Genomic DNA, 27,422 nt, shown 5'->3' with positions numbered 1-27,422 from the left:
AAAATGTTATGGCCTGCACACCAGATTTTTTTCGGCCGAAAAGTCGGAGTCGGTTGTCGGAAGCATCAGAGCTACAGAGGACGCCGTTATTGGACGGCGAAACGCGTCTAGCGATTGGCTGAGCGGACCTGACGTCACTTCCGGCCGGTGAGACGCACGCTGCGAGAGCAGCAAGCCACCGAGCCGTGCTTTCATGTCGCCCATTTGTGATATATGTTTGTAAGTACATTTCCTTATCTTGAATAAACTTTAAGAGAAACGTACTTCACTATGTTTGGCCTTTGTTTTATGCCTGAGGGAACTTGGAGTATACACTAAGGACCAGTACAAGGATCGATTCCAACACATCGGTGTGTCCAAGCTGGCAAGGCAAGCTGCTATTTCATGACTGAACTGCAGATGACCGAGCGATTTGTGGTGAGTAGTAGACTACCACAAGGGGGTGAGCACCCGGATTGATTCAGTGGAACACCATTATTTCACACTTTGAGGGATATATATGGACTTTTTTCACCTATGATCACAGCTATATTTATATATTTATATTTTTATTCTTTATGTGATTAGCATAATATTCATGGACTTTTAACAGTATGTTCTAATTAATTTTAGCATGATTGTTTAAACATATTGTGTGATTCACACATCTTGTATTTGCACATTGTTGCACTTTTGCACGTATTGATAATTTTTGCACAATTTTATATTTGTTTTTAAATAGCAGCGCTGCAACACTGGTAGTATATTTATTTAGCCCCGGTTCACACTAGGGCGACCTGTGAGGCGACCTGGTCGCCTCACAGGTCGCCTCCCATAGGGAAGCTACGGACCCGTTCTAATAGGAGCGACACAAGTCGCTCCGACCTAGAAAAAGGGTCCGGAGCTTCTTTGGGGCGACCAGGAGGCGACCGCCATAGACTTCAATGTTATGAAGTCTGTGGCGGCCGCTCCGAGGTCGCGGCGCGCTGCTCGCACCGCGATCTCGGAGGTCGCCCCTGAAAGTAGCGTCGCGCCAGTGTGAACCGGCGCTTAAAGGCACATGCACTTTAATTTGCAGCTAGCAGCTATTGCACAGACACTTTAGATTGTTAGTTATAATTTATATATTTATTCATTCACTTAGTCACACCATAAGCGCAAGGTTTCTTTTACCGTTTTACATCATGCTAACAAGTCGAAAATTGGCGGATCGGTCGTAGGACGAAAATTCCCTGCCGATTTTCGACGCGTGTGTACGAGGCTTAAGACTGGGATGCCATTAAAATTCATGTGCGTGTAAAGTGAGGTGTCCCAATACTTTTGGTAATATAGTGTATTTCAAGGGTTCCTCAATGTTGAAAAGGTTGAGAAAGAATGCTCCACACATTTTTCAGTTTTCCATGGAACAATAGGTGGTAACCCTAGTAAGTCTACGCGGCTGGAATTTGATTAGCTTGTTTGGTGGTCTCTCTTACTACCTTTGTTTGATAAGTTGGGTTGATTTGACAGATCCGATCTCAAACAAAATCTTTCTGTGTGTGGCCAGCTTAATAATGAGAATTTTCATTCATCCTTATATCGGTTAAACTCGTTTCTGCTGTTATTCATCACCAGACAAGACAAAGCTATTGGGTCGCTCCTCCCTTGTGCTCTATTATTGGAGGAGCCATGTGCCACTGTATGTGAGATTTGTCAGCTCCAGCTGTCAGCTGTGCCTCAAACTTCAGCCTGACCCTGCAGCTTTTTCCCTGTGAAGCCATGGCATCAAGTGAGGACGATGGGTCTGTGGAGGAGAAGGAAAACACCAAAAAAAAGCAGATTGGCGCGGTGGCCACAGCATGGCTCACTTTTTACAACATTGCCATGACCGCAGGGTACGTACCGCATTTTTTCACATTTTGCACTATGATATAACACCTGTACAAATCCTTTGCCTTCTCTCTGATTATAATGCATTCTACAGATCAAATTTTTTTTTTTTTACAGTTTACTTTTTTCTTTTATTATATTCTGTCATTGTAAATTCTTTACGCATCAATAAAAGTCGCATATAAAAACAGGGGGGAAAAAAACAACATATTTAGTTTATTAAGGTATTCAACTAAATGAAAATTTTGGAACTTTCCAAAAGTTTTTTAGAATATTTTATGAAACTGTGTTGTTGCTTTTCGGGAAAGATGGATTGCGTTATAAAAATGTGACAATCAAAGGGCATTTAACACAAACTGTGCCAGCCGTTATCAATCTTCTAGGTTGTTTGACATTTTATTGATTAAGAGAATTTCTTGAGAAATGGAAAGGTAGCCAAGGAATGGTGAATGAACAGCAATTAGTTCTGTGTTCATGCGACTTGCATTGCCTAATAGGGTTCATTACAGCAGCTGTGTCACCATACTGCCGCTCTGTGTGGTTAAGTATAGCATAAGAAGCCAGTGGGCGGGGAAAGTGCTTCCCTCGGCACATTTTACAGTAACACAAGCATGTAGCCCTCAACATAGCTGTACCTTCACAGTGCAGTACTGCTAAAATAAGGGAGCCGGCCATAGCTTCTGCATTATATTTAGTGCATAGATCCCACCGGAATGATTTGCTTTCCATCAAAGCTAAACTCCAGGCAAATATAAAATACTCAAATGAATGCAGCTTTGTATTGGTACACGATTTAATGTAAGTTTTAAAATGCAAGCAGTGTACATACCAGAGATTTCAGCCTCTTGCAGTCCCTGTATAGCAGAGCTCAGACTGGAAGAGGGAGAAGCAGCACAAGGAGCCAATCATTTTTGCTTCAGTGCTCATGTGCTAACAGTAGAAATGCTTATTGGAGGAGAGAGCAGAGTTACGGAAAGGTGAGCTCATTGGTCTGCTGCTTCTCCTTTCACTGCCCAGTCACACTCTAGGGGGGGGGGGGGAGGGCCTGTCAGGACTGGCACTAGACATTGTGCTGCCTGGGTCTAAGAATAAAATGCTGCCCCCCCCCCCAAAAAAAAAACATACCCAACAAAAGGCCCTCACGTCCATTATATAAATATAAAATTTAAAAAATTTTATATATACTGTTTTTCTTATTTCATAACTCACCAGACTGGTCCACCAAACACCACTGTCTGTCCTCAGTCCTCCTGTCACTCCTGTGTCTGCCACCGCCCTAGAAGGTCCAGCCTGCCCTGCGTGAGATGGAGTGCGCTGAGGTATGATGTCATTGCACAAACCACGATCGCGCGAGGGATGTTCCCCCGAGGAGACACTCCGCCTCCTAATACTCATCAGTTTGCGCTACAGGCGGCAGTATGAGATGGGGAAATGCCGCTGGTAACGAGCCGCAAACTGGTGACACACAAAACTGCTGGAAAAAAATCTTGGAAGTCAATGTTCTGCCTGGGTCTAATGGATATTTTCTGCCTGGGTCCAATGGACCCAGTGGGACCCATTGTAGGGCCGGCCCTGGGACCTGTAAGTATAAGAGCCCTTTCACACTTAGGCGCTTGAAAGCTGCCCATTAAACTCTGAGTGCTTTTGAGGTGCTTTTGAGGTGCTTTTGTGGCTGATACAAAATGTGGTCTCCTGCCATAGGTATGCGCAGGGGGTGTGCCAGATTTGCCTGGGCACACCTTAATCACTATGTATTGTGCCGATTCACCCTACTGCCCAGGCTCCCCTACCCCGCACTGCTGCTGGCTTCCCTCCTCTACCCCCGGCTGCTGCAGTTGTAGTTTGGGGATGGAAAGTGGGGGAAGGGGCTAGTAAATATGTAATTTACCAACCCCTTCCTTTTCTAAATGAACACAGTGAACAGACTCGCTCACTGTGTCCACTCCTAACTAAAGCAAGGTAAACTGTGTTTACTATGCTTCAGTTTGTGAATAAAAAGGAAGCCACTCAGCACAGAGCACTTACTATTCATTCACTGTCTAGTGCAGCTGAGGCTGCAGAGAAAGACATGCGTGTTTGCGCTTCGGGGTGTACACCCTAATACACCCGTACGCGTTACGTCCTATGGGACTTCGCCAGCGGGGGTCCCGTAGGACGTAACGTGTACGGGAGGTGGAGCCTAGTGATGTCACCTGCTGCTGTCTCGTGGGCCGAAGGAGTGAGCATCGGCTCCCGGCTCATTCTATTCATTGCTGTAACCTGAAGGATTATCCTGTAAGTGTGTTATTATACTAATAAATGTGGAAGTTTAATACGGTATACACTTAGATCTCCTCTTTTGTGTCTTGATTGATGCACTGGGATTCCATTGGAGACGTGGAGGTTCTACAGCTCACCAAATTGGAGGCTATCGATTTCTGGACAACCCTACATGATTATTATCTGAGCCTGTTTGACCCACTGGTGACACAGGGGTCACACATTGAGGTGAACACAATAGAGTGCTTCTTGGTGAAGGGATTATCACCGTTTGTGAACATCTTTCCGGCACCGTGTTGTGGTCTCCAGCTACCAGTTATTAGGACTCTGAGTTTTAGAATGGACTTTTTAGATACATTTTTTGCTCTGCACTATTTTTCCTATTATATACTTTCCTATTGGGCAAAAAATATATAAAAAAAAGCATCAAAAATGCATCACTTGCGTTTTTGGTGCAGATCCATTGAAGTCTATTACACGCAAAACACAATCTGCTGTGGGGAAAAAAAGCCCTTGCCCCTTTCCAAAAAGGAGGGTTCTAGCCTTCCCACACTACTAATACTATTAACCACTTTAGAACCGCTCACAGTAATACTACTGCGGCAGAGTGGCTCGTTATCGTCCAGCGACGTAGTATTAACGTCGTTAGACACTCCCCCTTCTGGGAGGCTCGCTCCCGCTGTTTTCATTCACAGCGGGAGTCGGGCCAGGGGAGGAGCAGCGGCGATCGCCGCTGCTCTTACCCGATCGTCGGGGATCTAGTGTGGAGATCCGCCCGCTGTGTGTAAACACAGCGGGCGGATCTCCATAGTGACAGGGAGTGACAGATCGGACTGTTCAGCATAGCTGGACATCCGATCTGTCCATGACTCACAAGGTCACCTCCCCCCCTACACGTCAGTAAGCACCAGGCATACATTAACCCCTCCCTCTCCAATAAAATTAACCCCTTCCCTGCCAGTGTCATTTTTACAGTAACAGTGCATATATATAGCACTGATTACTGCAGTAATGTCACTGGTACCCCCAAAAGTGTCAAAAATGTCAGTCAAGGGTCCGATCTGTCCGCCACAATGTCGCAGTCCCGCAAAAAAAAACGCAGATCGCCGCCATTACGCGTTAAAAAAAAAACACCAAAAATGACAGAAATCTTTCCCTTTGTTAGTAAACGCAATAACTTTTGCGCAAACCAATCAAAATACGCTTATTGCGATTTTTTTTACCAAACATATGTAGCATAAAACAAATTGGCCAAAAATTTTTAAAAAAATTGGTTTTTACATCTTTTTTGGGGGGAATTTCATATAAAAAAATTTAAAAATATTGTTATTTTTTCAAAATAAACGCTCTTTTTTTGTTTATAGCGCAAAAAGTAAAAATCGCACAGGTGATCAAATACCACCAAAAGAAAGCTCTGTTTGTGGGAAAAAAAGGACGTAAATTTCGTTTGGGTACGGCGTCGCACGACCGCGCAATTGTCAGTTGAAGTCGCACAGCGCCGAATCGCAAAAAGTGGCCTGGACGGAAGACAGCAAAATCCTCCGGTGGTAAAGTGGTTAATAAAATATGATAATAAAATTTGCTTTTTTTGTCATTGTGTCCCTGTTGGAAAAATGTCCCCTCTCTTTCTGTGTTGGGGACAATGTTCTCACCGAAACAGGAAGTAAGGAAAAACGTCCCAAATGAGACAAAAAAAAGTTTACATTTTTTTCTTCCATTAGGCTTGGGGTCTAGGTCTAGGTCTATCAGAGATACTGTTAACTTTTATTGATACTAACAGATTTTATATTATCTATGCAGATTATTGGATAACAATGAGAAGATGATTGGTTGCAATTTTCAAAGTGCAGTTGTGCCAGAGCTTAGTAAATAAGCAGAAGCTCTGCTGACTTCCATCATCCAACAGGGGCTGACTGGCAATTTTTCGGCCTAGGGGGCAAGTACAATCCAGAGGCCCATGGTGCAATGACTCAGCCCCCCCTCCCACTTTCCCTCTTCACAGCCTCCTTCTGACCCCCATTCCAGGCTGAAGCTCCGCTCCAGGTACTCTCTACCCAGCCGATCCAGCAGGGGGTGGTTTGGGGGAGCTGGGACAGCTTGGTTGGGGCTGGCCAGGGGAGAGTTTCCAGTGGGGAATGGAACTGGCTTCTGCTCAGACACAGTTTACACCATCCATGCTGGGGAGGGGGTCTGCGCTCTGTCCTTGTCTTCATCCCGCACTCAGTAGTTCAGCTGCGGGGATTTTTTACTTCTCTTCACCAGGAATCATTTAGGCATGTCTGTGGCAGAAGCGGTGCAGCCTTTTAACAGGAAATCAAAGCGGCCCAGGGGGCAATTGCCCCCCTGCCCCCTGGCCCAGTTCTCCCCTGTCATCTAATCATGTGCAAGCAATTTTTCTTTTCCTTGCACATGATTGGGTATTCTTTGAAAAGTGAAGCTTTACCCCATTTACTAAGCTCTGGAGCAACTGCACTTGCAGAGTGCAACTTCACTTTGGAAAGTGCACAGTCTATTTGCCTTTAGTAAATTCCCCCTATGTATTCTCCCAGGCATTTCTATACATGGCACCCATAGACACCAGCTTCCCTATTTACAGTGCCTTGAAAAAGAATTCATACCCCTTGAAATGTTCCACATTTTGTCCTTTTACAACCAAAATGAAAATGTATTTTATTGGGATTTTATGTGATAGACCAACACTTTGGAGTTGATTTACTAAAGACAAATAGGCTGTGCATTTTGCAAAGTGCAGTTGCACTCTGGAAGTACAGTTGCTCCAGAGCTTAGTAAATGAGCAGAAGTTCTGTTGACTTTCATCATCCAATCATGTGCAAGCATAAATGCTGTTTTGTTTTTTGTTTTTTTCCCTGGCATGTTTTGGGTATTATTTGCAAAGTGAAGCTTCCCTCATTTACTAAGATTTGCAGCAACTGCACTTAGCAAAGTGCACAATCTATTTGCATTTAGTAAATCAACTCCTTTGTGTTGGTCTATCACATAAAATTCCTATAAAATATATTTACATTTGTGGTTGTAACATGACAAAATTTGGAAAATTTCAAGGGGTATGAATACTTTTTCAAGGAACTGTATAAATAAAGTTTGTCACTGACTGTCTGCCACCTTCCTGCCTGTAACCAAACTGCCATAGTCATGGTGTTTATTTATTAAAAATAAAGAAAATATATCTTTGTCACCCATAGCAACCAGTCAGATTCCATCTATTTTCTTTTTTCAGAGTAGTGAATGAAAGAAAGGATCTGATTGGTTGTAAAAACAACAAAGACACTATTCTTCACTATTAATCCTGTTTGATTACAAAGAGTGTTGGCTCCATGGACTGCTGGTTAGTGACCCCGATCACATTTCAGCTTTGTTATGTAAGTAATTATATCAGTCACATTCCCTGTGGAGGACACTCAGCCGCTTACATCAGTCACTGCCAGCCACACTGCACATTTCTTCTCTATTGATCAGATATGGGATTCCTTTACTTTATTATCACATTCATTTGGGAGTTCAAGTCAGTTTTTCAGTTGTAAACAAAAGGATTGATCAATCAGCATTGTTTCAATCACCGATTCATCATTAGATTGGATTGGAAATGGCTTATAAAGATGTAAATGGTCAAATAGTCCTAATCAAAAGAATCATAGGGCAAAATGATTAACATTTAGCCTGGGTTCACACACATGTGATGCAGGAACCAGCGAGTTTCTAGTGCGGGTTCCCGCATCGCATCTCCCTTGCAGGCAGTTCACACTGCCCTCTGCCAACCGCTGCGGGTGTCAATACAAAGTTAAGGCCCCCCCCCCCCGCCCCCTGATCGGTTCACAGATCACAGTGCGAACTGTGGATTCCGACAGGAATTGGATCGCATGCGTGCGACGAGTTTCAGCGTCCTTTTTGATGAAACGTGTCGAGTCTGGCGTTTGGTATTGCCGTCTCGCTGCTGAGCGATTCCGGGTCGCCAGCAGCAACCCATGTAAGTTCATATTGTTTTTTTTTTTTTGCACGTGATGTGTATTTTATTTATGGAATAAACCTTACTACACTATGAATGCACTTCTGGGCTCTGGGTGAGCTTATTTATTCAAAAAACTCTCCTGCACTCAAGTGGTATATGATGAGGGAAGGATTATTGTTTAATGGTCTTTGTTGGCATCGCTTATGGTCTTCCCGCCCCCTCAAGACCAAGGGTATCCAATAAACACTCAAAAACAACAAGAGAGGGGCGCACCGACCTTGTGCATTACCACTAAAAAGGTTTATTAAAATTCCAAAATAATATACGTTATACTTACAAACAATTGTAGATAGCACACATGTAAACATGATCAGACAAAAGATCTCCAAGGTACCCAAAGCACTCCACAGTGCTGGATAGCGTGCTAGTGTCGACACGAATCTGCTATGGCTGACTCGGTTCAAGGGCAAAGCCCCCTTCCTCAGAGCCAATGAGTGCTGCTAGCTTATTTATTCTCAGTGGAATCCTGGTAAGATGGAGTGGCGGAAGCGATCCACTGTGGGATTTCCAGAAGGACTTCCATATGTGTTTGAGGCTTACTTGCTGCTGTAACAGCAGCTGCTCTATTCGGTGAATTTGCAGTCTTTCCATTGGTGGCGGTACATTTGATTGGACACCGTTGCCTTGCTGTTTGCCAACTGGATTGGTGATTTTATTATAGACTATCATTTGTTCTATGGAATTATTTTACATGGACTCTTTGTTTAATCCTAAATACATTTTTTTACGTGTCTGCATATTTTTATGCTTGAACACTGATTGATCTTTGTTTAAAGGTGCAACACCTTTTTTTATTATTTCTGTATAAGTCCGGTATACTTCCTATGTGTCAGCTGCCTTGATTTTAGATAACTATTATACACACGGCGCAGAATTACCACACTACAACAAAAAGGGATTGCTCTGCAATTCCGCGAGGCCATGCCTTCGCATGAAAAGCGTCAGAACAAAGCTTTGTGCTGATGTCACGCTGCCACTTCAGGATACGGAGTTGGTGGCCATCTTTGTAAGTGCTTGATGTGTATTTTATGATGTGATTGCTCATTGAGCTATATTGATTCAACTTTTACACATTTGGCTGCATGTTTTTGCTGTTTAACCTATATCGAACTCTATTGAGTTTTAATAATAAAAATACTACATTATATGACTTTTTTGTGGCTCCACTGCACGTTTCTCTCCACATAGCGGCTATTATTGGATATGGGAGGGTCCCTGTGGTGGTGAATGCTGGAGGCCTTATAGACTTGTGAACATTATGTTGGTTATTTGTGGCCATGCATGGTACAAATTTATATCTGGTGAGTAAATAGAGTTGTCGTGTGGCAGACACGTTGGGTGTTGCACAGCTTCCCGGTGGAAGAAACCACTTAATGATTCTGGAAAATTCCTATTGCTATCTGTTGACATGCGCACTGCATATATCTAGTGAGTGCACAGTGGTGTTGGCTTGGAGCAGCCTTTTTCAACCAGGGTGCCGTGGCACACTGGGGTGTCTTCTAGACTCTTCAGGGGTGCCTTGGCAAATTGTCCAAAAATTGCCCAAAAATTTTCAACAAAACAGAGGGTGGATCAAGGCTGCCTTTTTTGTTACACAAAGCCACAGTGTTTTAATGTGAAGCATTACAAGTTTGGGAATTGTGTTGGCCAGCTTCTAGTGTCCCAACAACTGATGATGGCATAGGTTGATCCGAAGGATGCCAGACGCCTGAGAACATCCTTGTTTGCCCCTTACCTGCCCCTCTTTATCACCACTGGGGTCACGTTAGCTGATTGAGGGAGAGAAATAGGCAGAAGAGAAAAGCTGGAATGCTAATCAGTACCAATGTGCAAAGGTACATTGCATTTTAAAGAATAAATCACCTCTAATGTTGGGTGTCCTATGTGTGTGCATGCTGCTGCAATATGTAAAACTATTCATTTAAGTTTTTACATTTTAAAATGGGGTGCCTCGAGAGGGTGCAAAATTTAAAGGGTGCCTTGACAGAAAAAAGGTTGAGAAACCCTGGCTTGGAGGACACTCTGGGTGCTGCATATCCCTTCCGTGGTGGACTTTAGGGAACGAGACACCATTATTTTCACACATAAAGGACTTTATTGTCATGCATACTGGTAAGATTGTATACAAAAAATAACTTTATTGCTTCATATGTTAGGAATAGTATACAGAGGACTCTTCTTTTTCTTTTTCACTTTAGTGGTGGTTCACATGAGCACTCTTTGGATCTTTATATTATTTGTTAATTGAAAATCATTTGGACATTTTATGTTATTTTGTCACTTACAGTACTAATACACATTGATCAGATGCACTAATTTGATATAGTATTGCACACATTTGAGCGCAGCATTCTGGAATATTTCATTTGGAGGTTTATACATTGACCTAATATGCCAGCTGCCACAATTTTTCCCTAGCACTGACTTTCACTTTCTTGAATAAAAAGATTTGACAAATGCATTTGCACAAGACTAGTTAAGATTTTTCTTAGCTGGGAGCCAATTCAACAATTAGAAATGAATTAGTTCCCATTACATTAATTTCCCATCCTTGTCCTTTAATTTTTTTCAATTCCTCTAGTTGAAACCAATTGTCAAATCGTCCTTTAACTTTTTTGAATGAAATTCTACAGGTATAAGACCAGCTTAAGGCAATACAAATTGTCCTCATTGCTTAAGTCTTGTAGATGCCGGATCAGAGGAGAAGTTTTGTTATTAATGTCATCGCTGCGTGTCACATTGTACACAGTGAACTTTGGAACATTTTCAAAACCTAAACACAACTTGCTATCACCGGTGTGAACCTATTCTATGATCCCTTCTCTGATAAATTGTGTTACTTAAGACATGTAGACAGATTTACCAATATGTCAGAGAAACAGCTGCTTTTTACAATGCTGATAGACTACTAATGTGACCCAACAAGACTGGTCAAAAACAGTCTGGTTGTGAACCCAAAAGACAGCCCCATGCAATAACTGGCTAGGAGTCGGACTATTTGGAGGAAACTTCTAAAACCAACAGTATTTACTATCTTACACTAGGGTTTTTCAAACATGCTGGTAAATTTCTGCGTGACCCTAAGGAAATAGAAGGATGCATTAGACCACATGTGCACCCTGCTACCAGGGAAAAATAAAACAAAACCAGCTTGTAAAAAAGAAACATTATATTCACTGTTTACTCTTTGCATCTTGAAGTGCTTTGGGCACCTCTACTGACACTTCCATGAGTGGTGGATAGTTTGTCCCCTGCTGGGGGCTATATCTCTAGTTGGCCGCCGTGTCACTACTGTGCCTTGTATTCACAGCCAGTGGGTGGATTCACACAAAACCCAGCAGGGGGCACTCTTTTTGACACACCTGAAAGTGCCAGACAGCACTTAGCCTAGGTTAACACTGAGGTGTCCTTTTATGAAACGGAGATGAGCAGTGATCCTGCTGATCACAGCTCATTTCCGATCATTCTCAGTTTATGAAACAGAAATGATCGGGGGAGAACATGTTCTCCGCTGATCATCTCGTCACACAGGAATCTGTCATTGACTGACACAGAAACAGCCAGACTATGAAGCTGTGATCCCCGCACTTCACTGGCGATCTGGGTCAGAATTCACACTCCTGGGTTCACCAGCTTGGAGCTTGTGAAGTGGGGAGTGAAGACAGAATCGGGGGAGAACTGAGGGGGAAAAAGGAAGATTATGGACTTCCTTCTTCCTCGTTCAGACCCCCGAACACAGTAATCATGTCCCCCTGCCATATTTATGTATATATATACATGTATATATATACACACATACACGTAGATATCTATTTAATGTGTATATATATATACAATGTATGTGTGTGTGTATTCAGTATATATATATATATATATATATGTAAGGGGACTATTATTTATTAACCTGGTGTACTCAGCAGTGATAATTTATCTCTGCTTGTTAAAGCGCGCCAGGGATTTTCATACTACTGTAATCTCGCTTTGTCTCACGAGATTACAGGCGCCCCATTGACTTCTACACAGATCTCCGAGAAAACCGTTCTCCTCTGATCACCCTGGGCGAACTGAAGTTCTCCCATTCATAAAAGGGGTGCCAGATGTGATCATTTTCCCTGGAGAACTGTAGAGAAGCCAACGGAGAAAAAAATTCACCCGTTCATAAAAGGACACCTGAATGCGGGTTTGAAATCAGCTGAACTCGCACAATTTCAAACCGGCATTTCAGTGCAAGTTCGGGGTGATTTGAGAGACATCTGCGTGGGTTCATGCACAGATGTCTATTGAAATTGCCCCTGAAGTCACCAAAATTAGTGCAGGAACTACTTTTGAGAATCGGTGTGGCGCCGCAAAGTTGGCGTCACACTAATTCGGACGGCAATAGGCATATGATTTGACATGTCAAATCGGCCCAATGTGAACAGGGGCTTAGGGTCACTTCACACCAGCTGCGGCTGTTTTTGGCGCAATGCCACGGGACAACTGCAGTGCTGAGGCTCCAATCCTGGCACATTACACTGTTCAATTTTTTTTTTTATGAACTTTATTGAATTGTCACAAAGAGGTTTATATACTAAAGCTAGAGGAACAAAATGAGTTACAATTCTGCAGAGAAACCATCTAGCTTCTAACCTCAGCCTGTTTAATTAAGCTTTAGCAATAAAACCTGGAACGTGATTGGTTTCTCTGCAGAATTGTGAATAATTTTGCCCTCTCTAGTTTTAGTAAATAAACCCCAAAGTGACATTCCATTAAGTTCATGGATCACCGAGGAGGTAGATTGCTGGTAGTAGTGTATAAAGTACTTTTCTTCAGTGCACACCACCACATTGCAGCGGTGTGTACCAGGCACAAAGGTAACATTTGTTGGGACTGGGTGGAAAAGCCATCTAACGCAGACCCACCACACCTGGTGTAAATGGGCCCTTAGTCAGTCCATAGTTGGTTCTATAAGGCTGGAGCATGGCATTGTATATCTGCATTCAGCTTTCATACTATCGGAAGGAACAGATCTCATTTCCCCACAACTAATATTTTGGATCTTATGAGGGATTAAACATATTTGCAGTCGCCAAGTCTGGAGGATTTTTTGATGGTAGCCATCCATCAATGGTATGCATTCGGGGACATGCACTCGTCCTTGCATACCTGTCAAACTTAACTGTGTGGGTTAGTTTGTATAGCCATTGCATCTCCATTCTTTTATATAGGCAGCCTACCCTCAGCTCTACTCCACAATGTTCTTCACATTGTACGAATCCAATGTGAATGAAACCTTAAAGCGGCTCTTCAGCCCTCCCATTTTTTTTAAACCCTGCATACCTTGTGGTGGGTGAATGTTTTAGATACTCAGCGCCCAGCGATTCAGTGGTCTCTTACAGAATCCTGTCAGAGTTTTGCCCCTGCTCAGTCCGGCGTCTCCATTTTTTGTATGACATCATCCCGAGGTCTGCTGGCTTTTCCAAGTTTAACCGGCCTTAGGATGATAAGCCGCTAGGTCCGCCTCCATCCCCCTTTCTTTATGAAGCAATATGCTTCCTAGGATACGCACTTCCAATGCCATAGAAGGCATAATGACCATCATTCGCCTAGGCAAATGATGGACATTAGGAGGCAGGGCAGAACTTTTAAGGAAAAAACGTGCGCTTTACTTGGGGAGGAGGAGTGGAGAGGAGGGAACTTCACAATAAGGGTGAAGTCCTGCTTTAAACACGTTGTCGCGATACTGACCTATAGAATGGCTGCATATGCACATTGCATTGAGTCGTTTTTGGAAGTTGCTGTTTAAATGCTTAACAAAACAAGAAAGAAAGAGGTTTGTTCAAGGACAAGGTACTTGTGTGGATTTTTAGGCAGACTGATATTTACTTCTTCTGCAATTCCTATTAATATGATCTGCTATGCTGAGGATGAAATTAATAAATGTCCTCCCTCCTTTGGGATGATGATACCGCCTGTTGCGGTTTGCAGAAAATGCCACCAAACATTACCTGTTCAAATGCATGGGACCGCACTACAACCACTCTGCAACAGCGCATAATGTACTCGGTCACGGCGTGGTGCTGTGGGCTTTGAATGATTAACACAGGTGGTGAGTCGCCTGCCAAATGCCTCCAAAAAGTGATCCATTGCAGAATGCTTTTCAGAGGGATGGCAAACAAGGCTGCATGTTTAAACATTGTCTTACTATATACTAATATATATATATAGTACACGTTTATCCTGCCAATCCCTTCTTTTTTCTGTGCGTTTTTTTTTTTTTTTGTGGTGTTGTAGATCAGAAGCAATCGCTATCTCAATATTTCCAGGTCAAAGAGCATTAAATGTTCCTAAGCATTACAGCACAGCAATAATATTATACAAAGTAAACATCGGAGAGGACCGACCAAAGATTTATTTTAAGTCTGAGGTCTGTGTGATGCTGTACCCTAATAAAATGTATATCCCCCCCCCCCCCCACAAATAGAGCTTTCTTTTGGTGGTATTTGATCACCTCTGTGGTTCTTATTTTTTGCACTATAAACAAAAAAAGATTGACAATTTTGGAAAAAAAAATATTTCTTACTTTCTGCTATAAAACATGGCCCCAATTATACCACAGAGGTATGCCCTTTCCGTGACCATACTGCTGCTGCAAAAAAGCAGGGTTTATGAGTCAGCCAAATCAATGAAAACAATACACTCCCTGTGTGGCTGATCACTTATCTCAGCTGTTGTTAAGAAGGGAAGTAGAATGAAGTTTATTCAAACCCAGAGCTCCCTCTAGTGGCTGAATTTCAAATCTCTATATTTAATAAAATAACAAAATTATGAAAAACACATAAAAATGAATCACAATAAAATTAAGGGAATGCTGCAATAATGACTCAAAATTTGCGATCAGTGAAATCATAATATATGTTGCTTTTAAAGAGGAAGTAAAGCTTCCTCTGTAACCTGTACCTATAGGTAAGCCTATGATAAGGCTTATCCATAGGTACTGTAAATATCTCCTAAACATGCACTGTTTAGGAGATATTTACTTTGCATGCAGCCAGTGACATCACTAGCGCATGCGCTCTGAAGGAAAGGCCCCCTGTGCTGTTCCTTCAGAGCCCTGTACCGTGAATGGTGGCTCCAGTGCGCATGCGTGGGAGTGACGTCATCGCGTCTCTGGCCAATCAGATGGCCGGAGGACGCAAACTCGGAAGGAAGACTGGTTAACATGTCGGCCGTGTCAGCGGCGGGCGCCGCTGTGGGGGCTTCTGTGACGAATGCCCATATCCGGGAACGTTCGCCACGGCCTACTGGAGGAGTGTGGAGGCCAGCCTCCTGCCCACAGACTATGGGCCCTGGCTTGTAGGGGAGTGCACCTCTGTGTGGGGGTATATGCTGGGAGACAATGGGAGTACTGTTGCTTTGGACTCAAATCCATGTCACCCCAAGATACAGACTCAGACTGGGATCAATGTTACAGGCCTAAAGCTGCCTGTTGCAGCAGAGGACTTCTCCACACATTGAGGTCTAAAGAGATGCTAATAACGTCTACTGTGAGGATGTGTATTGACAGTTATAATAAGGTGTGTTGAAGATGGAGATGTGCAGTCTGAGAGCCTATGTCTTCTGCTTTCATCTGTTTAGAGGTGAGGTGTGTTCAAGCTTCTAGGAATGTGTATTCGGCTATGTTTTGGGCTTGTTGTTTGTTGAATTAATTATGATAATGTTGCAATGTCATTCACCTGTGTCTGTCCAGATGGCCAGGTATGTTAATTACGTTCTGTATACAATACATTTGCATGATGTAATTAAGCTCCTAAAACTGTATATATTGCAAGTGAGTTGGTGAATAAAGGGTCATTTGTTTTACCCTTCGGCTAATGTTTGGGGGGAATTGAGGGGCCAGATCACTGCATCACGTGAGATTCTGGGGACTTAAGACAGAAATACTTGTTCCAAGGATTGGGGATCTGTTACACTGGTGGCAAGTGGTGGGATTCTTCTCTGAATAGATCCCAATCCAGGAATGCAGTGAGGAGCCCAGCAGCATCTAGGTCTAAGGAGGAACTCAGGAGATGGAGTGAGCTAGCCCCCGGGCAGTGTCCCCATATGAGGTGGAGTTCCAGCGGAGACTACAAGACATACTGGCAAAGGAACAGGGCCATATGTCAGCCAAGGACAAGGGAAACTGGAGAAAATATGTAATGCAAGAACTCTGGCAGGAGTCCATGGAGGTAGCACAGCTTCGGCGGAAAGAGAAGCTTCCAAGTACAGCTCAACGCTGGCAGGAACAAGTCAGCCAACGGATGTTTATCCTGGGAGAACAACCCTTGACGCGGTGGGAAAGGCACCTTGAGTGCCTGGTCCAGAGAGAAATTATGCTAAACGACTTGTACCGGGCACTATGGTGGTACGCAGTCCAACGAGACCCTTGGTTGGCAGAAGGCATTCAACCAGAGGGAGTGATCAGCAGGAGCTGCATATATGAACCAAGTTTGTTCAGGGGGAAGGAAGAAGAGGATTTTCAGTGTACATAATGAGGAAGTTGTCTCCGCTGTTCATAGTTCTGGACATTTTTCAAGAACATTCCCTACCCCATCCAAGTTATCAACCCCTAAATAAAACAACAAGAAAACAAGCCAAGGATTGCTTTCTGTGTGGAATGCATGAAGGAAATGCTGTGTGCCTGGCCGTGTAGCAGTGGGGAATCCTAACCCAGCAGCTCCTATGTGAGGCATGCTACACAAGCAATCTGACGTCATCAAGTACAATGCAGGACCAATAGCTCTGCATTGCACTTAAGGATACAAAAGACCCGCCCACAACCTGGAGCATCAGGGAGAAGAGTTGGGTGCTGGCTGCAGGGGGAGCGAGGGGTAAGATACGTATAACTGCTTTTTACTGGTACCCTTCCTTAATATATGAGTATTTAAACTTTGCAATGTTGGGGGGATGGAGTCCTATTGCAAGGGAATGTTTCTTTTTTTCTGGGTGTTCAGCTTTAAATCTCAAAACAGGATGGACAGAAAAACAAATCATTTAATAGTTTAAACTCCAATATATATATTTTACTGTGTGCTTTAGCTGTTTGCAAAGAGTTCACGTTTTCATTCTCGGAAATACCGCAGGGGGATTGTAAATCTATGGTGTTAGGAAATAAAGTCAACAGCTCAAGAAGGGATATTTCATAGTCAGTGTGCCCCAGAGATATAAGAAGCCACTATGTACTTCAGTTTACCATTATTCACCATAAATGATGTGCCTATGTTTAATGTAGAGACCTCTTAAAATTGAACTCTGGGCACAAAAACTTTCATTTAAATACATTCCTTAGTAGCCACAAAGAATATAAATCCACTTTGTGTGAAAAATGCTATTGCTCACCTGGATATTACCTTTGTAAGGCTTCATGTACACATAACCTTTTATTACCACCGGCAGCAGAAAAAACACAAAACGTGACAAAATTGCCCCCCCGTTTTTACTGCGATTCTGTGCAGCCAGTGGTCAAAACGTTCCTATCCTGAATGTGATTCTTCCGCTTTCAGGAGTGGGGATGTTGAACCTCACCTAACTGCCGCAGCTCCTAAACGATCCTAAAAGTCTTTGTTTACATGGATGTCTCTGATGAAGTTAATTGTGACAAAACGCGTAAGAGGGAACCTACGACATGACGCAAGCACGCTTTATGTAGGGGCCATCTTTGTTTATCTTCTGACACACTGATATGCCTGTTTGATTCTTATTCCATATGAGTGTAATTTTTATCTTAATAAATTAAGAGCCTTTAACCTCCCTAGTGGTATTCCCTAGTGTGGGTTAATATTCAGTGCCAAAAGCAGAATTCAATCTCACCTTCCCCTGCGATCCCCCACCGTCCTCCCCAGCCATCCTCCAGCTGTCCTCCCACTGTGTGTTCGGCCAATGCTGGCACCTTCTTCCGGTTCCCTTCCCTGCGAGTGTCACGTCGCAGGGGTGTGGAACCAGCGGGAGATTAAAAAAAAAACAAATGACATGATACAGTGTAATTTATTAGGATTACAACTTTGTATCGTGCCTTTTCACCTAATGGCTTTTCCAGTGCCCTGCCTGTACTTTTTGCGGTACATTGTGCCTGGAAAATTGATAATGTCCATGACGTCCAAAAAGCGTTCTTTTAGCTCAAAAACGCTTTTGGACGAACTAGAAAACAGCAACGGTGAATCGGAAATATTTGAAGAACTGAGCTATAGAGATTCGTGGGAAAATTCGTCATCAGGTACTAAAAGTGACAACAGCGACGATTCTGCGACTGAGCTCAGTGATGTGCGAACTTGGTGCTCTATTGACTGCGGTACAGATCAGGCAGCGCCCCAAAGATTCCCATTTACTGGAGCACCTGGTATGAAAGTTGACGTTGACCATGACAACCCCTTGGCATACCTACAATTATTTCTGACCGATGAGGTTATTAAAAAAATAGTTATCGAAACCGGTACAAAGAGCAACAATGCTCTACGCATCAGAAGTTTGCAAGATGCAGAATGTGGGAACCAGTGACCAAAGATGACATTTGGAAATTTCTGGGCCTAATAATTCTTCAGTGAGTGGTGGGGAAACCCCTGCAGAAGTGGAATTGGACAACCAATACATTACTTGCCACTCCATTCTTTGGCACGGTCATGTCAAAGTACAGATTCTCCCTCAAAATGAAATATCTCCACTTCCAAAACAATGAAGAATTTGATGAAATTTATTATTATTACATTATAATTTATGATTTCGTGTTTTTTAAACTTTATCATACCCGGGATGTCTACTAGACTCTTGTTTGGACAGATTTAAGTGAGTTATTCCCAAGAAATACAGGCCTAAAACATAAAACAACATATTTCCATGCAAAACAATGTCCCGCTTTTAGCACAAAAATTCTGACATAATCAGAACACCAGGGGGGTTAATTACTACACTATGATAGCCTTTTTATACCTCTGAGGTTAAGCTGGCTGGTTCTTTTACTGCCTCTGGATTGGAAGCCCACCTGACTGTGGTTGTGGAGTATCATTACATCTGGATTATCCACTACACTTATGGTCCGTTAGCATTGCAAATTCTACCTGTTTGTGCACATGCCCTTACTGACCTCTCCATAATTTGAGGGTCTATACTATCTGGTAAGCAGGATTGCCTCTTTTATCACCGGTCCATGACATGTGTGTTTCCAGATAATGGGAGTCGGTGTGGGGACTTGTCTTTCTACAGTTCTTTAATTCATATCCATGAACTTTGTTGTACTTCATTGATCTATTTTTCTGGCGCTGCATCCTTTTGTTTTATTGTTCTTTTATGGGTGTATGATTAGACCCACTGGTGCTTGCTGCCTACATTATTATTATTTGTATTTACCAAGCGCAGATATACTTTTGTTTTATTGCATAAACACATAGGCTTTTACGGAGTTGTGTTTAGGAGCTTTGGCAAAAAAACGCCAAAACTTGAGTTTAGGAGCTGTAGTGTACGTCAGGGGCGTAACTACAGGGGTTGCAGGGGTTGCAATAGCTACCGGGCCCCATGCTCCAGGGGGCCCAGTAGCAAACCAGTGGGTGAACTTCTAGGATCTCAAAGGTCACACTTGCGACCGGGCCCTGGCATTTCACCACTGTGGGGAGGCCCCAAGATTGCAGGAAGGGGCCCACTGCAGAACTTGTGAAAGGATCCTGATGCGGGACCATAATAAAAGGCCATGCAATGAGATTAAAGAGCCCCAGGATTAGTGGGAAGAGCCCCGGGCTTGAAGGGAAGGGCCCCGGCCAGGGGTCTGGGGGGCCCTTCATGGTTTCTTGCATCGGGGCCCTGAAGGTTCTAGTTACGCCTCTGGTGTACGTGAAGACTAAAAGTAGCAGGGACATCATCATTGTGCAGTACATAGCCTGTATAAAGAACAGAACTGTGGGAGGAGCCCAGCAGTCTCCACCCAGAGGTTGTCTGCAGAAAACTACATAAGGAGAGGAGATAAGACCAGTCACTCTACGAAAGAGAGAGAAGCAGTGACTGGTCTTTATTACAGGAAACCTCTGCCCTGAGACAAAATCGCATGCTAGATTATTGCACAGGTTTGGAAGATATACAGAGAGCACACCAAGATTCAATTAAAAATTCACCTGCTTCTTGTATTTAGACAATATTTGCTTGTCCCGTAGTTTAGCTTTAGGTCCTCAAATCTTCCTTTACTTCATGGTCAGACTGGAAATTTTCAGCATATCCAAACCTGTTCTGGCCAGTGAAAGATATCTACACCATACATGGACACAATAGTACTTGATCACGTGCCTTCTGTTGAGGGGGTCCCCAACCCCCTGTTTGCAGCCGGGCCGTGAAGACTACACTGTCAGAGGTGCAGTGGCGGTGGTCAAGCAGAGAGATGACATCAACTCTCACCGTCCGACCCGCATCACAGCTTTTCTGCCCTCATAGCCATCTGCTACAATGTCGGAGGTGTGGCAGGTGAGCAGAGAGATAACATCATCCCTCACTGCCCATCCTGCATCACTGCTGTTCCGTCCTCACTCGGAACCCACCACTGCACCAAGGTCTGCACCGTGAACCAGTTCTGCCACCAATGGAAATTTTCAGCATATCCAAACCTGTTCTGGCCAGTGAAAGATATCTACACCATACATGGACACAATAGTACTTGATCGCGTGCCTTCTGTTGAGGGGGTCCCCAACCCCCTGTTTGCAGCTGGGCCGTGAAGACTGCACTGTCAGAGGTGCGGTGGCGGCGGCGGCAGGCAAGCAGAGAGATGACATCAACTCTCATCGTCCGACCCGCAGCACAGCTTTTCTGCCCTCATAGCCATCTGCTACAATATCGGAGGTGTGGCAGGTGAGCAGAGAGATAACATCATCCCTCACTGCCCATCCTGCATCACTGCTGTTCCGTCCTCACTCGGAACCCACCACTGCACCAAGGTCTGCACCGTTAACCAGTTCTGCCACCAATGCAGTGACAATCCACATCTGGTGGCAGGCAACGTAGCAAGTGACAATCCACATCTGGTGGCAGGCGACATGGCAAATGACAATCCCCATCTGCTGGCAGGTGACGTGGCAAGTGACAATCTGCATCTGGTGGCAGGTGACGTGGCAAGTGACACTCTGCATCTGGTGGCAGGAGATGTGGCAAGTGACAATCCGCATCTGATGGCAGGTGATGTGGCAAGTGACAAGCTTCATCTGGTGGCAGGCAACGTGGCACCTGACAAGTGGTATTCCCTGGCCTGCAGATGCACATATGTGTAGCACCCTCTTAAATTCTTGGATTAGTTAGATTTAGACCCAGTTCACACTACTTCAAATTGGGACGCGACTTGTGCGACCTCAAGTCGCCCCAAGTCTCTTGTCATTACAAATTCAATGTAAATGAATGAGAGGCGTCTTAATATGCACTACTGAAGTCGCTCCGAATTCAGAAAAGGTTCCTGTACTACTTCAAGGCGACCTCTATCCGACTTGTGCACATAGACTTCAATGGGAGTCGCCTCTAAGTCGGATCCTTATCTATTTTCAAGCGACTGTGATCAGACTTTCCAGGAAGAAGAAACAGACTACCCAGGCATTTCCCACAGACAAAGTCGCCTATCATTTAAGTCTCTTCAAAGTCTCTTTAAAGTCTCTTCAAAAGTCTCTTCAAAGTCACTCTAAAGTCGCGCTAAAAAGTCGCTCCTTCATGGGGCGACTTTCTGGTCGCGGTAGTGTGAACCGGCTCTTAGTGTTGGTTCTTTGTGTTCAGTGGAGCTGTATTTTTGTTGTTAGGTAAATTTAGCTTGTCTCACTGTAATCAGTGTGGCTAAAATTTCTGGGTTAGGCAAATATATTTTTAGCCCACTGTAATCAGTACAGCTGCATGTGATTAGCTAGGTCTGTTCTATGTTTACAGCCCTGGCCAATCCCAGGGAGAGTGGCACTAAAGGGTGCTGGGAGCCTGTAACAATACTCTGTGACACAGAGCTTCTGGGTCTTGTCCTGGAGAGGAGAAGTCCAGCCTGTAGGGCTTGATGCCCTCTGGGCAGCCCTGTCATCTGCTTGCTGTTCTTGAGGCCTCAGCTGGGCTAGCTGAGGGACCTGGATACTGAATTTACAGAGAGCTGACTGAGGGGCTGTCTGAAGATCTAGTCTGGAATAACAGGAAAAAGGTGTTGCATGGGTGTTGGAAGGAGGCAAGCAACTTGGTCAGGAATGGTCAGGAATCAGCAGCAGCTGGAATGACCAGATATAAGTAGCTACACAGGAAAACTGGGATCAAGCAATGTATGTATTTTTGAAGTGTGATTTATTTAGTAAAACAAAAGACAATCAGCAAACAGTTAACATGAACAAACCCCAGTGACAAAATACTTAAAGTGGTTGTATCCGCAAAAAAAAAAAAAAAAAAACAAGCTTGCAGGACAATGACGTAATGTGCTAGTATGCATCGCAGCGTCTACGGCGCTGTGAGTGCCCGGAGCTGGGATGACGTCACTCCCGTGCATGGGTTCACTTTCCGTCAGGGAGTCGGCAAGGGGCTCTGAAGGTCCCGCAAGATACGCCGGAGCTTCAGAGCGCATGCGCCGCTGGTGTCAGCAGCGGCATTCAGGGTGAATATCTCCTAAACCGTGCAGGTTTAGGAGATATTACGTTTACCTACAGGGAAGCCTTATTATAGACTTACCTGTAGGTAAAAGTTAAAAAGTGGTGAATACTACTGCTTTAATAAACCTAACAGAGACCTAACAACTAACTATATACAAAATATACTGTATACAAACACCCGAACATAGGGACACAGATAACGGAATACCACGGATGCAAGAAAAGGGGGAATCCAGACTTTGTACAGGAACAAGGAGCAGAAGTAAGCAGCAGGGTACAGAATGCAAGGCTAGTTTAGGAACAGAATAAACAGGCATAAGGATCTGGCAGCAAGGATGGCAAATAAAACACTGACGCAAGTTGCTGTATGAGAGGAGGGACCTAAGTACCCTCCCAGCAGCTGGGGCCAGGTGGAACTGATTGCAGGAACCTGCTGGCTACTGGGAGACACCCGTTGGTGATCACTGGAACTACAGCTTTCAGCCCAGAGACCCACAGTGCCAATAGCAGGTGAACTAGATCCTGACACAACTTTCCAAGGACAATTTTGAGTACAGACAGTGAGAGAGATCTTAGAGACTTTTTGGGCTGGTGCCACCCCTCTGGTGCTAGAGAGTCAGCTGTGTTTGTGTAAAGGGGGACATTGGCTGGTGTCCTGAAGAGCTCGGTCTAGTTTAATGTGAAGGGACTGCTCTGATTGCTCAAAGAAAGAAGCTCTTGTGCTTTTAACTGCTTCTACTACAAAACCAAGTCCACATTTTGCTTTTGCAAGGACTTTTGCTTCAGTTCTAAAGAAGGATGTTTACTGTCCTCATCTTGTACTGTACATAGTTTTTTTTTGGAGTATCTTACTCCAATCCCTCAAACCCATCCAATTTACCCCAAAAATAAAAACACCAAAAAGAACACCCCTAAACTTATTATTGAGCCAAAGAGTGACTGTGATCATGTGCCTGGCTGCGGAGTAATTAATGGGAATAGGAATCTGGGCAATTTACAGAGGCTCCTTGGGGTTATGGCATGACATATGCAAGGATCAAAACATGTTAGAGCTCATTCCCAATGGCTAATATACACAAGCCCGAAAAAAGTAGCACCCCTTTGTATTTTTCACCATAACTTCCTTATTTCTTGGGTAATACAAATTAATGTGCATTATTTTCCTTGACTATGTGTCTGGGTCACATGGGCACCATCAGTTTCAGTTCCCCCTGGTTTATCGGCAGATAGTTATCCTTCACATTGAAGTATACAATTCACAATAATCCATCTCATGTAGAAACGTACGCCATTCACATGATCCAGTCATTGGCATCAGATCAGTCTCAGAAGGAAGAAGGCTTTGGAGCCAGCTAAGGCTTTACAACAGGCTTGATTATTTCACTTTCATGTTGATCTGTTACAAAGTAGAAGATACAAGAAAAAGATACTGTGTGAAACATGACTACCCACCATGTAGATAACTGGATCATTCAAATATGAATAGCAAGGTCTGCACTAAATTAAACTCAACTATTCATCAAACTGAAGCACCACATTGCATATACCCCATGTCTGTCTGTATATCTTCATATTTTGAAACCTTTACATAAACCTGAGATTAAGTAGCTTAGTAGTTAGTACTTGTGATTTGCAGCAATGGTGCCCTTGGTTCGCTCCCCAACCAGGACATTATCTGCGTGTGCTTTGCAAGTTCACTATGTGCTTCCATGGAATTCTGCCCACTCTTCAAAGATATGCTTGTAGGTTAATTGCCTATCATCTAATCTGGTCCCAGTATGTGTGTGTGCATCCCAACCTCATTCCATAGTAACACTATATCGAGTAGCTAAGGCAGAATCGCCGTGGAAGAGAGGACATAGCTTGCACTTCTCCTAACTCCATTCTCCTTTGGAACCATCAGAATAGATATCTGCCAGATATCTACTGAGAGTAGTGTTGCTCACATTGCGAATACAGTCATCTAATGGCTGGGATGGTGTTAATGGACTGGAAGCTGGAGATCCAGTGCTTACTGGAAAATTTGTTGAACGGTTTGTACCCGTGTCTGTAATTTGATGATAACCCTATCTTAATTAAGATGTATGTGGACAGGGCCTACTCGCCCTGAACTTGGGGGTACCTGTCGTGTGTACATACTTATCAATGCCTGGAACCAAGCGGGGCCACGTTTATGTGAAAATTGAACATTATGGCGGTGCGCTGACTTAAAGATGAGCTGTACACTGTGTGCAGTGGTTAAATGTACAGTTTCTGTGTGAAATGTGCTGTCCCGTGTTACTACACAACCTTGCTGTCAAGTGTTTTGCATTTAGGAGAGATGCTTCTGAGCCTATGCCCTCTCCAACAACCCAGTGTACCTCTGCCACCTCACTCTTAGTGACAGAATGGGGTCCCGCGAGCACTAGCGCAGACCTCATGCATGCTCTTACCTAACTCTTTCTCTCCAGTACCATGCGGCCAGGTACATGAGGCCTCCGTACTGCGGGCTCTGTCCCAGTTACAGTACTTTGGGGAACTGACCTCTAAGAAGGGATCCAGATAACCGACCCCTCCCTACCAGACGACTTGTCACCTACAACAAGTACTACGCTTATGACCGGCTGCTATTCACTTTTCACTGGTTCATGGGTACCCATAGGTACTGCATTCCTCCTCCAACTTGTCTTGCCAAGTTAACCTTTCATAGTGGCCTTGCTTTGTACCCCAGGTGTGCTTTACAGACCCTGTTCTTCTAATATGCCATAATCTACCATGCACCCATTGAATAACTTCAGATCAGGCTTAGAAGGTTTTAAAACTTTGCTGAAACTTTCAGTGCAAAGTCCATAACGTTACATTTCAGTGCAATATATTTTAGTGAAATGTGTTTCAATCCTTAACTATATAGATTATCGCTGCCCAGGCATACCTTGACAAAGTGGAGAGACCATTATTGGCATCCTCCAGACACTTGGCACTCTGATAGTTCTGATTTTCCAATGTTCCAAAGGACTGCTGGGTCCAGCAGTCCCTTCTTAGTTTCCCATGTCGGTTTTAGCTAGAAGAGGGAACAGGGAACTCTGTGACTCTGAACTGTGGGACCTGGCCTTCCCTCTCTTTTTATATCACAGGGTGGGAAGGCAGTGCCCAGAAAGTCCAGGAAAGGAGACTGAACCTAGTTAATGCCTAAAATACACTCTCTCTGTTATACTCCTTCCCAAGAAAGCCTACTCTCTGTACAATATGAAATTAAAATTCATATGATCTTGTTACTACGTAAATGAAAAATAAATACCTAATAAATATCACTAAAATTATGTCGCAAATATAAAAATGAGAAACATACTTGTATACAATTCAGTGGCAAAGTATAGGAAATAGGAACTTTGTTGGTGATCTTTATAAACTAGATATCTTTTTTAATATTGTTTTCATAATAGCGACTGATAATACCAATTACAAAGGCTAAAGTCAAAGTGTCTATTTAATTGGACATACAATTTATATACATCCAAACAGGAGTATGTTAAATTACCGAGCACATAAAACAATCAACATGAAAGCTGTATTTTTGCTGCACGTAGTACAGAGGGGATGGGTCTTCTAGCTTCCAGTCTTATTATGTGCTAAGTCCATTGACTGCTGACTGCGCTGGATGTCAGGTGTCCAGTGTCAGACAACTTGCCTTGCACGGCTGGTGTATTTGGCACTGGCAGAAGTGTCTGGGAAAGCTAGGGACATTGCGATGTAGAAATATAACATACTCAGGGTGATTTCTGTATTCATTTTAAGAATTGCTTGGTAGGTTAGTGGCAGGTGGATAGCTGGCAGGTGGATAGCTGGTACATTGGCAGGAGCAGTCATACTCTTAACCTAAATGCATGAAAAATGGAAGAGAGGTCCACTAAATATATATGTATGTGTATATGTATATATATATATATATATATATATATATATATATATATATATATATATATATATATATATACATATACATAAAGTATATATTTATATACAGTGCATCCGAAAAGTATTCACGGCGTTTCACTTTTTCCACATTTTGTTATATTATGGCCTTTATCCAAAATGGATTAAATTCAAACTTTTCTTAAAATTTTACAAACAATACCACGTAATGACAATGTGTAAGAAGTTTGTTTGAAATCTTTGTAAAATAATAAAAAAAAAAAAAAACGTAAAAAAAAAACACATGTTAAGAGGTGGGCCAGGGATACAGGAAAAGATACACAGGTACTGGTAATAGGGGACTCAATTATTAGAGGGACACAGAGGGCAATCTGTCACAAAGATCGAGGTCACTGAACAGTTTATTGTTTACCAGGGGCTCGGGTTCGGCACATCGAGGATTGGATGGATAGATTATTGGGTGGGGCTGGGGAGGATCCAGTTGTCATGGTACACGTTGTCACCAATGACAAAGTAAGAGGAAGGTGGAGAGTCCTAAAAAATGATTTCAGGGACATTGGGAATAGAAGAGAAGAGAAGGACTTTCTACCTGTGCCTCAAGCCACATAAGAGAGGCAGCATGAGCTTAGAAACCTGAACAAGTAGCTGAGGTAGTAATGAAGGAAGCGGGTTCCTGGAGAACTGGGCTGACATCTCAGTAGATTATTGGCTCTTTAGTAAGGATGGGCTGCACCTTAATGGGGATTGTGCAGCTCTATTGGGAAGAAAGATAGCCACAAAGTTGGAGGGGCTT

The 27,422-nt window shown here is 43.5% G+C and overlaps 1 protein-coding gene across 3 annotated transcripts in view; it reads left to right on the top strand.

Annotated features, from left to right (window-relative positions):
- The first annotated feature begins 1,668 nt into the window (after positions 1-1,668).
- Positions 1,669-27,422, top strand: part of HACD1 (3-hydroxyacyl-CoA dehydratase 1) — a 96,988-nt gene continuing 71,234 nt past the window's right edge. For all 3 annotated transcript variants that reach the window (XM_082258347.1, XM_082258348.1, XM_082258346.1), the window contains exon 1: positions 1,669-1,853. In XM_082258347.1, coding sequence (XP_082114473.1) covers positions 1,738-1,853 — 116 coding nt within the window. In that variant the 5' untranslated portion in view covers positions 1,669-1,737. The remainder of the gene's footprint in view (positions 1,854-27,422) is intronic.

The sequence above is a fragment of the Pelophylax lessonae genome (genome assembly GCF_965119305.1).
Source record: "Pelophylax lessonae genome assembly, chromosome: 5".
NCBI lineage: Eukaryota > Metazoa > Chordata > Amphibia > Anura > Ranidae > Pelophylax > Pelophylax lessonae.
Note: the sequence above shows the minus strand (reverse complement) of the source record. Positions and strands in the feature narration are given on the sequence as shown.